At 40.9% G+C, this 18007-nt stretch overlaps 1 protein-coding gene across 7 annotated transcripts in view; it reads right to left on the bottom strand.

Annotated features, from left to right (window-relative positions):
• Window positions 1-18007, bottom strand: part of cadps2 (Ca++-dependent secretion activator 2) — a 537859-nt gene that overhangs the window by 130313 nt on the left and 389539 nt on the right. For 4 of the 7 annotated variants that reach the window (XM_052030087.1, XM_052030089.1, XM_052030090.1 and 1 more), the window contains exons 14-17: window positions 14355-14456; window positions 4331-4394; window positions 1172-1295; window positions 791-811 (exon numbers count right to left, since the gene is read on the bottom strand). In XM_052030087.1, coding sequence (XP_051886047.1) covers window positions 791-811; window positions 1172-1295; window positions 4331-4394; window positions 14355-14456 — 311 coding nt within the window. The remainder of the gene's footprint in view (window positions 1-790; window positions 812-1171; window positions 1296-4330; window positions 4395-14354; window positions 14457-18007) is intronic. The other 3 variants (XM_052030094.1, XM_052030092.1, XM_052030093.1) reach the window with 1 other exon arrangement.

The raw sequence follows: 18007 nt of genomic DNA, 5'->3' as shown, positions 1-18007 counted from the left end.
CTAATAGTTACACAGAGAAATTTGCCTACTTGAACTTGAACTAGGTTCAACCTGGCACTTGATCAATGACTTCATTCCATTTAATAGAAAGAACAGCTGTGAGAGAAATAGATAAGTTTCAGATAAATTATAGCATTTGAATCATATGATTACTTAAGCAAATTTATTTGGTTTAACTTTTATATTGAAAATATTATTTACAATGATTAAACAGTGTAATTAAAATGAATCCAAGTATTTTAAAAACTAGATGAAATAAAACAACATTAAAATAATACACTAATGCACAAAATATGTATTGCAAAACCAATAAAACATTTAAAACATATTAACACCAACTTACTACCTTATTATTGTTCTAGTCCACTGATACCCCCAGTATCAGGATACCCCCTCCAGGTCTAACCTTGCACAAGTTTAATGAGTGCATTGCCCAGTGCAAGTGCTGGGGATCTGCCGCAGCTTTGCACTCTGCTGATGGATGCCATGGGGCATGTAGAGTAGGAGCACAGTTGGTTAATTGCAAGTGAGCAGGTTCTGGGAAGTTCAGGATTTCTGCATCTATGTGAACTTGCAGGGAAATCCCAAACTCATGTGGGGTAAATGATGGCAGCAATGCAAGAGGCAGATGACTTGTTCCTGAAAAATCCTGACCTCTATACCTCTATAACAACCTTAATGCAGTAAAAAAAAAGACTGGCTTAACTACAACCCAGGAGAAATATCAGGGAGATATTGATTGAATGTGTTTAAGAGGAACAATCATCTATTGATGCATGCATCCATTTACCTGGTTCCTTTCCATTTGCTGCTTGAAGTGGCAAAAAAAGGGAAGATAAAGGAGAGAATGTAAATTAGGTAATGATTAAAAAAAGACCATAATTTAAGACCATGCAAAATAATAAAACAAGTTACTTAACAAGGTTTCACAAGCGACTGGAAAAGAGAAAAACTCTGGTGAAAGGTTTTCAGCACTGGAAGGAAATCCCGTGAGGCAGATTAAAGCCATGAATAGAAAAAGACACTGCAGTTCACCAGCTGAGATTTTAATGAGACATTTGCATTCGCAGAAGGTTTGCTCAATGGGAGAAAAGACCTGTCACAAAGTGTTCATTTAATGGACCCAGTTGGCTCTCTCATCCACATGGATGGTTATATCAAAAGCACCAACCTTCTATCTTGGCATACTCCGAAAGGTGAGAGTAATTGATCAAGGCAGCTTTCTCCAGACACTTCCGCACCACTTTCTTGACATCTTCAGGTGGCACTGGGGTGGCTATGTCTTTCATCAGTACCTTTGTCAAAGGAAACAATCAATATGATAAACGAATAGTTTCAACTCAAAAGTTCATTGACATAAAATACCTACTGCTCTTAATTCATATGTTTGTCGGCTCATAGGTAAAACTTCTAGTCAATCCAGCTCACCAGCTGCAATATTCCTTTGGTACTTTTTCAATAACTGCATATACTGTACCATTTGTTGACACAAATCTTCTTCATTCCTCCTTGAAAGTATTAAGGCTTCTTGTTCCCCATTTATGTTTGCAATCTTTTCCCCAAATTTATATTTTTAAACAAAAACGTCCATCCTACAATTCCTATTTTCATTGTTTAAATCTTTATTTTAGATGAATGATGCCTTGTCCTTAAATCTTGCATAATTCATAAATGTAAATTCTTCCTTTATATTCCTTCTCACTCTTAGCTTTTAAAAAGAGGGAAAAAATCCAGGACAGTCAGTCTTTCCTTGTTTGTCATTTCCTTAGATCCTGGGATCAACCAAAAAGTCCTCTGCACCCATTCTCTTTGAAATCTGGGAATCAAAACTAAAGGCAATATTCTAGATAAGGTATAAACAGGACCAAATACAGTTTTAAAATTGTTGTCTAGTAAATTGACATTAGGTATTTTTTGGTGTTTCAAATGGGTGCTACATTTAGCACCAACCCCAAATCGGAAGACACAAAAAACTTCCCAAAAACTGAGATGTCCTTACTTTAAGAAATAGTTATCATCATGAATTATTTCCCTTCAATCCTCGTATGTGCATTGATGTACTTACTTGAGAAAAAGACAGCTAGCATGTCATTTGTGCTTTCGCCAATGGGAAGTGTGTTAGCACTTTGAAAAAGGTCTCCCTGTGGAAGCCCATGAGGGAGGGGAATTGATGCATGTGAAGCTTCCCCTAACTATGGATCACAAGTACCCCAAGACCCAAGCCCTAATAATCAGCGGCAGGATCAGCTTCACAAATCAAATAATGTGTGAATTTTATTTACAACTTTTACAGAGGCCCGTTGGCACTGATTTCTTTTCTTCCAGTAAAAATTTAATGGGAAGATGCTGTGGATATTAAAATGTTCCTCAGGAAAGCAGAACACATACAGTAGCTCTACTTTCAGAAAGATGCACACTACATTTTCTTGTGAATTATTTACAAAGGCATAAATCATCACCATTTGATCCAATTTCTGTCACGATGAGCACTCATTGATGACATCCTCACATGTGGGAAACACAAATGGGAAATAAAACCTGTGCGCTCTTCTTCATCTTCTCAATGGATGGGACTCCAACATGAAATGGGCACAAACAAAATAGCTTTTAATGCGCAATTAGCGAAAAAGGCACAATTGGGTCCAATTTTGATGGGAGTGTGACTAATAAAGATATCTTATATAAAAAATAAAAAAATCTGTGCATGTTTCTCTTATGGGGTGCACTACTTGTAGAGTTCCATCATTTATTAACAGAGAACACTGTGCTGTTGGTCTGGGGGACCTAGGTATTTAAGTGCAGAGTATAAGAACTAGGAAAATGGCAAACCAATTTATTGTGCTCTAAAATGCTTCCCTTTGAATTACCACGCTAAAAGTGCAAATTTTTGGGTTGGCAAACCAAAGATTACCTGGAATTAAGAGTAAAGAGGTAATTTTCAAATTTAGTTGAAGTACTGTTTGATTCATTTTGCTCAACAGATAGTCAGGAAGGAGATATTCTTCAAGGTGCTCCACTCTTGCAAGGTATCTGGTCATTCACTAAAGGAGGATCTTTCACCTACACCCATGATCAAGATGACAACCCTGAGCATCTGGGAATACAAACTATGGATTCACAGAGTCATACAGAATAGAAACAGGCCAGTCAGCTCACCACGTCCATGTTGATCAATGGGCACCCATCTATATTAATCCCATCTTCCACCACTTGGCCTGTAGCCTTCTATGCCAAGGTGATTCAATTCTGATGCAGGATCTTGACCCAAAATGTCAACCATCCTGTTGCCTCCACAGATGCTGCTTGATCCACTGAGTTCTTCCAGCAGTTTATTTTTTGCTCCAGATTCCAGCATCTGCAGTCTCTTGTGTCTCCACTTCTTAAATGCTGCCAGCAACTCTGCTTCCACACTCTCTTAGGAAGCGCATACCAGGTACTCTCCACTCCCTGGGTGAAAAGGTCCCCCTCAGATCCCCTCTAACTCTCTTACACTTATCTAAATCTATGTCCTCTAGTTTTATTCACCTCTGATGAGGATGGTTTCCTGCAGTCCCCCTTGTCTATACCTCATAATTTTTTATACTTCAATCATGCCCCCTCTGAACTTCCTCCAAAGAACAGACTTAGTCTCTCCAGTCTCTCCTCATGATTAAAACACCCCATCTCAGGCAAAATCCTGGTGAATCTCCTCTGCACCCTCTCCAGCACTATCACACATTTCCTATCATGTGGCGACCAGAACTGCAAGCAGTACACCAGCTGAGGTCTGACTAACGTTTTATCAAATTGGAGCATAATCCCCCTTCTTCTGTACTCAACGGCCTGACTAATGAAGGCAAGTATCCCATAAGCCTTCTTAACTACATTCCTGAACTGTCATCTTCAAGGATCTTTGGACTTGGGCGCCAGGGTCCCTCTTTTTCTCAATACTTCCGAGGACTTTACCTTTTTTGTGTCTATCCTAGCCTGATTAGTATTCTTAAAGTGCATCACTCACATTTACCAGGATTTACATCTGCCATTCTCAGCCTATTTCACCAACACATTGATATCACCCTGTAGCCTAAGACTACCTTTCAGTATGTCAACAACTCTACCAACCTTCATGTCATCTGTGAACTTACTGATCTTGCCTCCTACATCTACATCCAAATCATTCATATTTATGACAAACAATTCCGCCGTATTGCTACTAAGCTGCTTTGCAGCGTTAACGACTGACCTTAGTGGCTATAATTATTTTTGAACCAGCTTTGGTGGAGACATGCAACAAAAACAAGCACGTAAATGAAACCAAGAACTGACAAATTCCATGACAATTTGAACCTACCCGTTCAAGCAATGAGAGAGTAGCTTTGAGTGCACCTTCTGGTCTTCCAAAAGGGAAGCAGTACCTAGGACAGCAACAAAGGATTAAGATGTCTTAAAGTTAAACAGCAATAATAACTTAGATTAGGGCAGACTTAAGCATGGCTTGTTACAAAGAACAGATTGTACTTGATTAAAACAAATTGCATTAAATTTATGTTTGCATGTGTATAGCAGAATTATATTTTTTACTTTGAAGAATTAAAGCAATGATAATTATAGTCTACAAAATGTGCTTCAAAATTGGTTAAAAAATTCTAAAGATAGTTAACTTAAAGGGTGACATCCCAATGTCTGGGAGACAGAATGGGAACATGGATCTGAAAATAATTCAAAAATTGAAAGATAAAATTGAATAAAGTCACACAGTACATTGATTGATCAGAGTTATGAGATCTCATTGAAGCTCTGCTGCTGAACAGTTCTTTGTGTATTCGAATTTTCACTTTCAGCCATAATTCTAAACCCTTTTTTATTAGCAGCCCTCACACATCAGGCTTATTTCTTTATGTGAAATGTCGGCCTTGTTGGCTCTGCCTGGAAACTCCACAGCATTCTATTCCTATTTCTGATTCATGCTCTCATTTATGGTTTCCTGTTGAAAGTATGAGGTCAGTATTTAATGCCTTTGCATCAGTCGGCCCTTGAAATACAATAACTAACCAAACACCTATGTTATCAAATGAATTTTGGGGGATAATTTTTTTAAACTAATAAATGAACATTAGGACTAGGAACACCACATGAATAGGCTTAACATTACAGCAACACACTCACCTACACTGTCTGAAAGACTTGCTTTCCTGTAACGATAAGTTTCATTGTGTGAACTGAAAACATTTGCAAGCCTATGGCAGGAAAATTTATATTTATCTGACATCAATGACAATTTAGTTTTTTATTTATATTCCAGACCACAACTCTTGTTACATCTTCATGTGCTTTATGAAATGTGGTTTATATGACCATTGCTCCTATTGTAGGGAAGACTAGATTGTGCAAGATGGTGAAACCACCAATCAGGAATGCATATTTCATACACTTCTTTTGCTTCTACTTAACTGAGTGATAGAAAAATATAATAAAACAGACAACACTTAATGCATTAGAACTTGGTTTTATAAATTTTTTATGCACATCCATGGTTAGAAAAATTGCAACAAAATAATAATTAAAGAAGAAATTGGTATCCATTCAAAAACTGTACATGAACCTGCAACTTATGTCAGAATCAGTTAAATCTGTATCAAGAAAAATTACTCTGCTGAAACAGGTATTCAAGCACCTATTTCTGCATCATGGACTTAATCATTCAATCAGGTATATATCAACTATTACTTGTGCTTTAACACTAACCCTTGGAGTATTAACCCATTAGTAAAATAACCTTAATCAGCATCCCCCATCCAGCTCTGCTAATCTTTCTTTATATAAATGAGCGACAAGTTTTGCTGTTGTGTTTCCCTTCCTCCAGCTTGGTTTTGCTTAGCAGATAGGCATAATTTGTGTTTTGCTTAGCCCATTATTTGTTCCCTTTGGCCCAGGGGAGATACAATGTCAGATTGAATGCCACAGATTCCGGGGATTACCTGTCCTACAGCAAATAAAGGAGGTCCCAATGTGGATGTTCTGGAGATTGATCAACACCTGATGATTATGCAAACAGCACAGTTTGTTTTCTGAATGGGTTTAATCCTTAATCACACAAATAAAATCAGTGCTTGGTATACCTAGGGTGGTTCAGATGCTTCACTTTTCATCTACTGATTTACCATCATTTCTTCACAGTTTCCCCTGATCTCACCATTTTAACACTTGTGCAAAATGGAACTGCAAATATAAAGATAATTCTATGTATTTCACCCATGACCAAAAAATGTACTTACGAAATACACATTGATGGTGAGAGATTTGTTGAAATACAGAAAATCCTGAAGATGTGACAGGCACTATATAAAGGTTGTCAGTTAATAACTACTAACTTTCAGTGTGTCACAGAGCTTCCTGATGCAGTGTTTTGACCTGAAGCATTGACAGTTCCTTTCTTCTCACAGATGCTGCTCGACCCACTGAGTTCCTTCAGCAGATTGTTTGTTGCACCAGATTCCAGCACCTGCAATCTCTTGTGTCTCTATTACAGAGCTTCCTCTTGGGACCTTCTTCCCTCTATCACCCAACCACCTCCTCCTGCCCCTCCTGAAACTTGCTTATAAAATGTTAAATCTCTAACAACAAGTTCACGGACAAGAAACTTAACCATGTTTCTCTCTCTACAGTTTTCCAGTATTTTCTGTTTGTACTTCGGAGTTCTAATAACTGCAGTATTTTATTTGCTAAATGAATGCAGAATTTGTTTTATTATTTATCATCAGCTTCTCATTTATTTGTAATGGGTTCCTGCACTGCAGAAGTGGCAATAGAACTGGGGCAAAGCGATGGGAGCAGTGTCATCCATTACATTCCCATGCTGATGTGAAGACTTCGCATCCTCTTCTGGGTGCTCCGATTTCCTCCCACATTACAAAGACGTACAGGTTAGGAACTATGGGCACGCTTTGTTGGTGCCGGAAGAGTGGCGACACTTGCGGGCTACCCCCAGCACATTCTCAGTAACACAAAAAGACACACCTCACTGTGTGTTTCAATGTACATGTGACTAATAAATAAATAAATATAGAGAATATATATCTACTATATATATAACATATCTTATGTAGATACATAGCTTGTGTAGTGATGCAGATTCACTGCAAATGTTCAGATGAGAACTGGGCAAGTTCCCAGAGGAAGCTGATGTCAGTGTACAGAAATGGTCGGTGTAATGGTGGGGAATGTTCTCCTTCTTCTTTCTGGGAAGTCCCTTGGAATTCAAGTCGGTTTATTTCCACTGAGAGATAGAAAGTGCCTGTGTGTGATTTCTTTTAATTGGGATAACCATCGCATACCAGCAGCTACATGGTCTCAACAGAGCGAGGCCTTATCTAAATGGTAAGGAAGTTCAAGACCTTGGAGGCTAAGGATCAAGTAAATGGGATTAGTATAAGTGGGTATTTAGTAGTCAGCATGGACAGGATAGGCTGAGGGGCCCGTTTCTGTGGTGTGTGACTCTATGACAACTGGAGCCCAGGTTCTGCTGCACAGACTTAGCACACACTCACACATTCTAAGTTTACACAGACATACTCTGGCGATCCACTGCAACCTCGTGATCACTCCTATCTCTCGAAATGGATATCGACTACCTTAGGGGACTGTAGAGAAACCAATCAGAGTTTTATTTCCCTTTATGTTTGGTTTGGACTGACTGTTATTTGTCTTACCTACAAGATTATATTGGTGCACTTCGCTGGTTATATTGTATAAGTGAACCATTACTGAATGAGAGAGAGAGTCAATGGTCCAGTTGCACTTATTCAATTTATCTTTCTCTCTATAGAACAGTTGGTTAAAAAGTAATCTCTCTTGAAGATGTAATGGTTAAATAATTTTCTGAAAACTTATCAATTTTAATGAGATCAAGCAATGAGAGATAACTCTATTTTTTATTAATCCTTGCTTCGGTCCTTAGGTGACATTGGTTCAGATTTTGTTAACCTACCTTGCCTCTAATAGTTCGGCCATAGCTGCAGATGGCCTATCTTTCTGGGCCTTTCCATCCCAGAATCAAGCAGTGTACTCTCAGTAGCAACAGAGCCTTGGACATCCCAGTGCAGAGGCCCTATCCCTAACAGCTGGTAAAGCTGAGGGTGAGGCTCTGCCAGCTGTAAAAGCTGTTGCTAATGTTACTAATTTTTTAAAATGTCTTTCCCATTAATAAAAACTTATAGTAAAAGGTTAAAAATAAAATCACTAAAATTTTAAAAGTTTGTGTTAATTAAATATTAAAAACATTAAAGTGAGGCAAAATAATCTTCAAAAGGTAACATCCTCCCCTTTGCCGCTTCAATCTCTATTCTACAATTCCCATAGAAATCAATGGAGATTCAGACTCCACTACAGGCACATCACCTGAGAGGCAATTCCTTGGCATAATGTTGGGGAATCTCAGCAAGACTAGGTCTGGCTGCTGGAGCATAAGAAGGCCCGGGAGATGTTGGAGCAGTGGGTCCCGAACAGGTGTGGACAGAGTATTTAAAAAGCTGTGTGTTTTCGCGGGCTTTTCTCTTACAGGATTGGCCCGGGAGACATTGGAGCAGCGAGTCCCAAACAGGTATGGACAGAGTATTTAAAAAGCTTGTGTGTTTCGTGTGTTTTCGTGGGCTTTTTTTTCTTGTAGAATTTAGAAAGGCCAATAAAAAGGTCGTGTCAAGTGGAGAAGCCATTTTGGAGTGGCCATTGTCGGAGTGGACAGAGTCAGAGTGAGTGGCTTTGGCACAACAGGCTTCAGCATCAAGAGGCGGAGGCCATCTGCAACAACACTGGTGAGTAGCTGGTAAGTAAAGGTAAGGTTTACTGTTATTGTTATAATCTTTTAAGTAGACTACAGCTAGGTAAGAAAAAAAATATTTCAGATGGAGGGCAAGGCGATGTGCTGCAGCTGCATGATGTGGGAGCTTGTGGACCCTGCTGTGGTGCACAGTGACCACATCTGCATTAAGTGCTTGAGGCTGGAGGAACTTCGGCTCAGAATTGATGAGCTGGAGTCGCAGCTTCAAACACTGCGAAGCATCAGGGAGGGAGAGAGTTATGTAGATGCTGTGCATCGGGAGGCAGTCACCCCCCCCCCCCCCCCTTAGAGCAGGTACTTCTAAGGTCCAGGAGGTAGATAGATGGGTGACTGTCATGGGAGAGAAAGAGAAAGGGAACAGTCAGATGGTGCAGAGGACCCTGGAGGCTGTTCCCCTCAAAAGCAGGTATTCTGCTTTGGATGCTGTTGAGAGGGTGACCTACAGGGATCAAGCGGCAGTAGCCAGGTCTCTGGCACTGGGACTGGTCCTGCTGCTCAGAAGGGAAGGGAGGAGAAGAGGAGGGCAATAGTGATAGGGGACTCGATAGTTAGGGGAACAGACAGGAGGTTCCGTGGACATGAGCGAGAATCCCAGATGGTATGTTGCCTACCAGGTGCCAGGGTCCAGGATGTCTCTAATTGGGTCTACAGCATTCTTGAACGGGAGGGAAAGCAGCCAGAAGTCGTGGTACATGTTGGTACCAACGACATAAGTAGAATGAGGGATGAGGTCCTGAAAAGTGAGTTCAGGGAGCTAGGCAGAAGGCTGAAGAACAGGACCACAAAGGTAGTAATCTCGGGATTACTGCCTGTGCCATGCGACAGTGAGTACAGAAATAGAATGAGGTGGAGGATAAATGCGTGGCTGAGGGATTGGAGCAGGGGGCAGGGATTCAGATTTCTGGATCATTGGGACCTCTTTTGGAACAGGTGTGACCAGTACAAAAAGGGCAGGTTGCACTTGAATCCCAAGGGGACCAATATCCTGGTGGGGAGGTTTGCTAAGGCTACCGGGGAGAATTTAAACTAGAATTGTTGGGGGGTGGGAACCCAACTGAAGAGACTGGGGAAGAGGCGGTTGGCTCTCAAATAGAGAAAGCTTGTAGACAGTGCGAGAGGGAGGATAGGCAGGTGATAGAGAAGGGACATGCTCAGACTGACAGTTTGAGATGTGTCTATTTTAACGCAAGGAGTATTGTGAACAAAGCGGATGAGCTTAGAGCATGGATCAGTACTTGGAGCTATGATGTGGTGGCCATTACGGAGACCTGGATAGCTCAGGGATAGGAATGGTTACTTCAAGTGCCGGGTTTTAGATGTTTTAGAAAGGACAGGGAGGGAGGCAAAGAGGTGGGGGCGCGGCACTGTTGATCAGAGATAGTGTCACAGCTGCAGAAAAGGTGGATGTCATGGACGGATTGTCTACAGAGTCTCTGTGGGTGGAGGTTAGGAACAGGAAGGGGTCAATAACTTTACTGGGTGTTTTTTATAAGCCACCCAGTAGCAACAGGGATATTGAGGAGCAGATAGGGAAACGGATCCTGGAAAGGTGTTGTCGTGATGGGAGATTTTAATTTTCCAAATATTGATTGGCATTTCCCTACAGCAAGGGGCTTAGATGGGGAGTTGTTTGTTAGGTGCACTCAAGAAGGTTTCTTGACACAATATGTAGATAAGCCTACAAGAGGAGAGACTGTACCTGATTTGGTATTGGGAAATGAACCTGGTCAGGTGTCAGATCTCTTAGTGGGAGGGCATTTTGGAGATAGTGATCATAATTCTATCTCCTTTACAATAGCATTGGAGGGAGAGAGGAACAGACAAGTTAGAAAAGTGTTTAATTGGAGTAAGGGGAACTATGAGGCTCTCAGGCAGGAAATTGGAAGCTTAAATTGGGAACAGATGTTCTCAGGGAAAAGTACGGATGAAATGCAGCAAATGTTCAGGGGATATTTGTGTGGAGTTCTGTATAGGTACATTCCAATGGGACAGGGAAGTTATGATAGGGTACAGGAACCGTGGTGTACAAAGGCTGTAATAAATCTAGTCAAGAAGAAAAGAAAAGCTTACAAAAGGTTCAGAGAGCTAGGTAATGTTAGAGATCTGGAAGGTTATAAGGTTAACAGGAAGGAGCTTAAGAAGGAAATTAGGATGCCAGAAGGGGCCATGAGAAGGCCTTGGCGGGCAGGATTAAGGAAAACCCCAAGGCATTCTACAAGTATATGAAGAGTAAGAGGATAAGACGAGAAAGATTGTAGTGATGACTTGCAGCAGACTGAAAAGCTTGAGCATGTAGATATTAAGAAAGAGGATGTGCTGGAGCTTTTGGAAAGCATCAAGTTGGATAAGTCGCTGGGACTGGATGAGATGTACCCCAGGCTACTGTGGGAGACAAGGGAGGAGACTGCTGAGCCTCTGGCGACGATCTTTGCATCATCAATGGGGGACTGGAGAGGTTCCGGAGGATTGGAGGGTTGTGGATGTTGTTCCTTTATTCAAGAAAGGGAGTAGAGATAGCCTAGGAAATTATAGACCAGTCAGTCTTACTTCAGTGGTTGGTAAGTTGGTGGAGAAGATCCTGAGAGGCAGAATTTATGAACATTTGGAGAGGTATAATATGAATAGAAATAGTCAGCACGGTTTTGTCAAGGGCAGGTCCTCCCTTACGAGCCTGATTGAATTTTTTGAGGATGTGACTAAACACATTGATGAAGGAAGAGCAGTAGATGTATGTACATGGATTTCAGCAAGGCACTTGATAAGGTACCCCACGGAAGGCTTATTGAGAAAGTAAGGAGGCATGGGATCCAAGGGGACATTGCAACGTGGATCCAGAACTGGCCTTGCCTACAGAAGGCAAAGAGTGGTTGTTGATGGTCATATTCTGCATGGAGGTCGGTGACCAGTGGTGTGCCTCAGGATCTGTTCTGGACCCTTACTTTTCGTGACTTTTATAAATGACCTGGATGAGGAAGTGGAGGGATGAGTTAGTAAGTTTGCTGATGACATTATACTATCCACAACACCTCCAACCTTTATGGGCTATCAGAGGTTACAGCGAGACATAGATAGGATGCAAAACTGGGCTGAGAAGTGGCAGATGGAGTTCAACCCAGATAAGTGTGAAGTGGTTCATTTTGGTAGGTCAAATATGATGGCAGAATATAGTCTTAACGGTAGGACTCTTGGCAGTGTGGAGGATCAGAGGGATCTTGGGGTCCGAGTCCATAGGATGCTCAAAGCATCTCTGACTCTGTGGTTAAGAAGTCATACGGTGTGGAATTGAATTTGGGAGCCGAGAGGTAATGTTGCAGCTATATAGGACCCTGGTCAGACCCCACGCAGAATAATGACCCATCAACAATCACTCTTTGCCCTCTGTGCTCAGTTCTGGTCACCTCACTACAGGAAGGATGTGGAAGCCATAGAAAGGGTGCAGAGGAAATTTTCAAGGATGCTGCCTGGAATGCGGAGCATGCCTTATGAAAGTAGGTTGAGGGAACTCAGCCTTTTCTCCTTGGAGAGACGGAGGATGAGGGGTATAAGGTGTATAAGATGATAGAGGTGTATAAGATGATAAGAGGCATTGATTGTGTGGATAGTCGGAGGCTTTTTCCCATGGCTGAAATGGTTGCCACAAGAGGACACAGGTTTAAGGTGCTGGGGAGCAGGTACAGCGGAGATGTCAGGGATAAGTTTTTTACTCAGAGAGTGGTGAGTGCGTGGAATGGGCTGCCGGCAACGGTGGTGGAGCCGAATACGATAGGGTCGTTTAAGAAACTTTTGGATAGGTACATGGAGCTTAGAAAAATAGAGGGCTATGGGTAAGCCTAGTAATTTCTGAGGTAGGGACATGTTCGGTACAACTTTGTGGGCCGAAGGGCCTGTATTGTGCTGTAGGCTTTCTATGTTTCTAAGTGACAGAGTAAACTGACGGATTTCGTCTTCTGAATCTGTCAGAAATCCCTGACATCTGCTTTTCCAATCGGAACAGCCGACAATAGTCAGCAAAACCTGACCCATTAATTCAACCATTATTTCGAAGGTACAAACAGTGAGTGATGGAAATATGTGCTATCAAGTTACATTTGTGCTTGTCTCACAGCCTGCTGCCAGGTTACTGAGAAATACAGTCATCACAATGCAAGGCATTTAGACTGAATCTGCCTGGAGCTGGTGATTTTATTGAAATGCCTAGAATTAAAAATCCATTCATCTGACACAGAATGTTGAATCTAAAGAGGGCCCCAAACTGAAGCTCATTTTCTAAAGATTACTGAATTGAGATCAAATGAGCAGAAATTGAGAAGCACACAACATTCAATCTTCTCCAATTCACACTAACTCTTTCACTTGCAACGATTGCAGGGACTGTCATTATTTTAAATTGGACAGAGAGTCTAGTGTTGGCCTAATTGCCAGGGTAAGTGTTGGAAGAGAGGCTTGTCAATTTAACAGTACACTATTAGGCTTATCATTCTGTCCATGGTATGCGGTTTTGTAAAAACAGTATTTACATGAAATGTCTTTGGCTGCTATTTTAATACATGCACTAAAAGCCTTCATTAAAATACTTAATGAAGTAATTTGTGTGACTGTATTAAATGCTTGTACACTAATATTCTGCTCTCATCTCTAGGGTTACAAGCTAATCACTGTAGAACATCGTGGTGTAAAATACATACTTCGGTCGAAATATAAAGATGGATGGGTGCCATAATTTACTTTCATGTCAGTGAAAACCAAAAAAAGTGCAGATGTTGGAGATCTAAAACAAAAACACAAAAATGCTGGAAACACTCAGCAGGCCATAATACAATGGTTAAGATGCCACATGAAAGTAACTTTATTCTTTCCTGAACCAAAGTGTATTTTACTTTGTAAAGTAATAATAAATCTGATAACATGAGTGACAATAAATCTGATTCTGATAGACAGTACTGGACACAGCATCTACAACCAGCTTGCCATATCTAAAACTGGATGCAAGTGAACTCGGTATTCATAACAAGAGAGACTGCGGATGCCGGAATCTGGAGCAAAAAGCAAACAGCAAGAGGAACTCAGTGGGTCAGGCAGCATCTGTGGAGGCAAATGAATAGTCAGCGTTTCGGGTCGAGACATTGCATTAGGGACTGAGAGTGTAGAGGGGAGATAGCCAGTGTAAAGAGGTGGAGGGGGTGAGGTAGGGGCTGGGAGGTGATAGGTGGAACCGGGTGAGGAGGGGGATGATGGGCAGATGGAGCCAGTTGGGGGGACGGGAGAAGAGTAAAGACAGAGAAAACAAGAGGCTGCAGGTTCTGGAATCTGTTAAGTAAGGAATGTGATGTGGAAACAGATAAAGGAGGTGTGACGGCTAGATTGAAGCAGTTGGGGAAGAAGACAGGATAACCAGGTGTGTGGCTGATAGGCAGATAGAACCAGGTGGGGGAGAGGGGATCAGAAGGAGAGAGAAAGGAGAGGGGGGGGTTACCTGAAATTGGAAAATTCAATATTCAAACCTCGTGAGTAGACAGTACGCAAAGAGAAAACAGATTACCTGAAGTGAGTGATCTGGTTCTCAAGAAGGTGTAGAAGTCTTTCTTTAATCTCATTAAATCTTTCCTTCTCTTCAACTGTTACAGTTCCAATTCCATCAGGCCTGAAATAAAGAAGATAACACTGCAGAGAATTACACAGGATTAGGTGGTATATATGGCACAGACACAGGCAATTTGACTCAAACTGTCCTTCCTATAATTCATGCTCCACTGGATCCTTCTCTCATCTAGATCTATCAGTGTAACCCTCTGTTCCATTCTCCTTCATAAGATTCTCAAGATATTGTAACCTGACGAAGCCCAAAGAGTAACTGACATCTATCCAAACTGCAGCTCATCCACAGCCAGTATTTCAGTGCTGTTTATTTATCAGAAGGGACTATTAGCAAAGTGGCAGTGCATGGGTGTGTCAAGTAAATTATTGGGAATAAATAAGAAAAAAAGACACCAGAAATTAAAAGAGGTTTCAAGTTGATGCTACCACAAGCAAGTGGCCTAACCACAATGTGCAAGGTGTTGCCTGTCATGCAGTGTTACTCAGTTATCTTAACATTCTTTCATTATTTACAATACTCAAAGGAAGGCATTCATTTTAAGGTGCATATTACTCTCCCTCTCTCTCCCTCATTCTCTCTCTTCTCACATACACACATTCACTATAACATATGTGCTTTCAGTGCACACAGTTTAATGCAAATATTAATCCAAATGCCTCTTTCTTCTATGTGAGCCATTCAACTAAATAGGCTAAAATGTATAAAATACCCAATCACATCAATGTTATAGATATATCACTTTTGACTGGAGATCTTCTACTAATCAGATCTAAGAGCTTACGCAGTTTCTCCCACATGGCTTTGGCAGGAGGGGCAAGAAACCTTGGGCTGAATTGAACCGACTGACATCTGTCAGTTCTGCAGGGAGCCATTTGTCATAAGTCAATTTTGAGTCATCTTGTCTTGGAATTCTGTGCACACTTAACCAATCACAGAAATCTGCAAGCAGCTGGAGGCCAAAAGACTATGGATCTGACCTCCTACTTCATTCACCTTTGAGCCCAGCATAGACCAAGAGAGATTTTAGATGGACTACACATCTGGCTCCTCACTATACAGCAGGGAGGGCTGGTGGAGGAATGGAAAACCCATTCATTTGAATGGGGTGAATGGCCCTGTGAGAAATAGTGTTTGAGTTATTTCACTTTATCTTATTTATTTTAGTGTTTTTAATTATTTGTTATTTTTAAGGTGTATAAAATTATTTTTTTTAAATAGTTTAAAGAAATTATTTAAATTTCCAATTATTTGAAGCTTTTGAGGGCAGTGAGCTTTCAAAGGCTGTCAGGTATTCAGGGCGTAAGGCTTCGGCATCAGCCACCTGAGGTCTGCTCATTGTGTAAGACCCTGTCTGCCTCAATGAATACCCCTCGGATGCAGGGTGGGGCAGCCCTTCTGGCCCTCGCTATCCAGAGACGGTAAATTCTGGTGGTGAATTTTGGCAGCAGGCCAAGTTGACATGATCCCTCCCATCCAATTGCTTATGGTCTCTGGGAAACAGACATTTAAAAAAAAGCCTGAAATCCAACCAAAGGATTTAATTGCACACATCTCTTTTTAACTGTTTCCTTCACACACATCACAAAAACACTCATGTCAGTATTAAGCACAATTAGTAAACAGCATCATTAATTTGGTCAGAAGCTGAGTCATGTAAGTTTGTAGGGAAACCAAGGCCAATTTGAATATAGGCCACAAGTATTCTTCCGTGGACACGATCCATCTTTTTCAGCTGGATGTAAGCTCATGCTCTGATAGAAAGCTAAAATGAGGGAGTGCTGGGGATCTTAACTGCAGCATATTTAAAATGTTAATACAAACTGAAATTCATGGATTGTGTACAATCAGACGTTAAGCCTCACATTTCAGATTGAAACATAGGAAGAGAAACAGGAAAGAATCCCCTTGTGTATTAGCTGGAGTTTTATCTATGAATCACACTTAATGCTACATTTATCTTTCTGTATTTTTAAATGTTCACAGTTTTACAATCAATGGCCACAGATTGCTAATAAACTCAGGAGTCTTAAAACTGATTTAAGAGGCAGCTGTTGTTCACATTGATAAGAAAGAAAGCTGAATCCTTATCCTTTACTTAGAGGCTGCTATACACTGATATTGTTAGTTAAGAGGTGAAATGTTGCCAAGAGATTTTCTTGTCATTGCAAAGTGCAAAGTAAATCCCTTTTCAGGAGCCCTCAGAAAGAGAGACATACATGTTTCATTCAGCCATCCTCCTATCCTGAAACCTGCTGTGAAACAAACCTCTCCAAATCCAGAGTCACTCTATAAAGCTCGGAAACACCAGAAGAGCGGCCAAATACATGCAGTTCACCAAAGCCGCACTTGCTTTTCATTTTCTTTCATTCACAAATTCAAACATGGATTCTGGTTTAGGAATGGGGAGCTGTACAGGACTGGACATGGCAGCTCATTCTTAAAGAAATGGAATCTCAATGAAAGTGTCCAACAACAAAATTATCAGTCTATATTTTGAATAGACAGCAAACATTCTAAAGTGTACCAACAAATTGACCCCAAATCCTGCATTTAATCCTGCAGTGTATTGCTATTTCATTAGTTTGCATGGAATAGTTATTGATTAGTAATGCTTCGCTTAAATTTGGAGGTATGATAGAGGTTAGGGAAGCAAGCTCTGCAAGAAGACAGAGAGAAAAACATGAACAATTAATGTAAACGTTATGGAAACTTTCACTATGTAGAAACCAAAATATTTGATAATTTATTTTTTTGAAAATTCTAGGAAGAGCCTTCAACCTAAATAATGCCGTTAAAAGTTCACTTACATTTGAATGCATCAGCCCGAACCTTTTCTGGTTGGTAAGTTGGTAATTCATGATAGGTCCCATATCTTCATGGCCTTGCAAAGATTTCCAATGTCAAGACTACTATTAACATCCTGGTGCCAGTATCAGTGTAGCGCAGCTTGTTGTGCAGTAAGGTGAAACTGTTTGCAAATTCTCAGTTTCCATGTTAGCTGCGCATGTGTGGCCTTTGTAAGTTGTCTGATTTTGCCATCATAATGAATGTCACTCACATGTCACATGGTACTAAATGACATTGGTCTGATTTTGACGATGTCAAATATGATTGGCTTCGTAATGACAATTATATTATACTAGAGCTCCATTGTTATTTTCATTGAAAAACCTAGACCATCATTGCTCAGCCAAATAACATCTGAACATTTTTCTTTTGACAGTTCTCTGTAAATGCATCAGATAGGAGCCACTATGAATCAGAAAAAGTCGCACATCAGTTTCAACCTCTGTTCATTGCTCAAATATATTGTGCAGTTTTGCGTTCGGAAAGATTGAACAAGTGGAACATCCTGCACAAGTACAATGCAGTGTAGGGTCACAGATTTATAGAATCACAGTGAGGTGGCTCTTCAGTCCATCATGCCCATGCCAGCCACAAGATGAGATTTTTGGTTAATCCTGCTTCCCAGCTGGCAGACTGTAACTTCTTAGGGTATTCCCCCTTCAGAAGTGCTCAACCGAGTACTTTTCAAATGTGACGACAGTTTCATACAGTGGAGTTCCAGAACCCCATTACTCTTCAATTCCCCTGTA

Source organism: Pristis pectinata, chromosome 15, assembly GCF_009764475.1.
Source record: "Pristis pectinata isolate sPriPec2 chromosome 15, sPriPec2.1.pri, whole genome shotgun sequence".
NCBI classification, from domain to species: domain Eukaryota; kingdom Metazoa; phylum Chordata; class Chondrichthyes; order Rhinopristiformes; family Pristidae; genus Pristis; species Pristis pectinata.
Note: the sequence above shows the minus strand (reverse complement) of the source record. Positions and strands in the feature narration are given on the sequence as shown.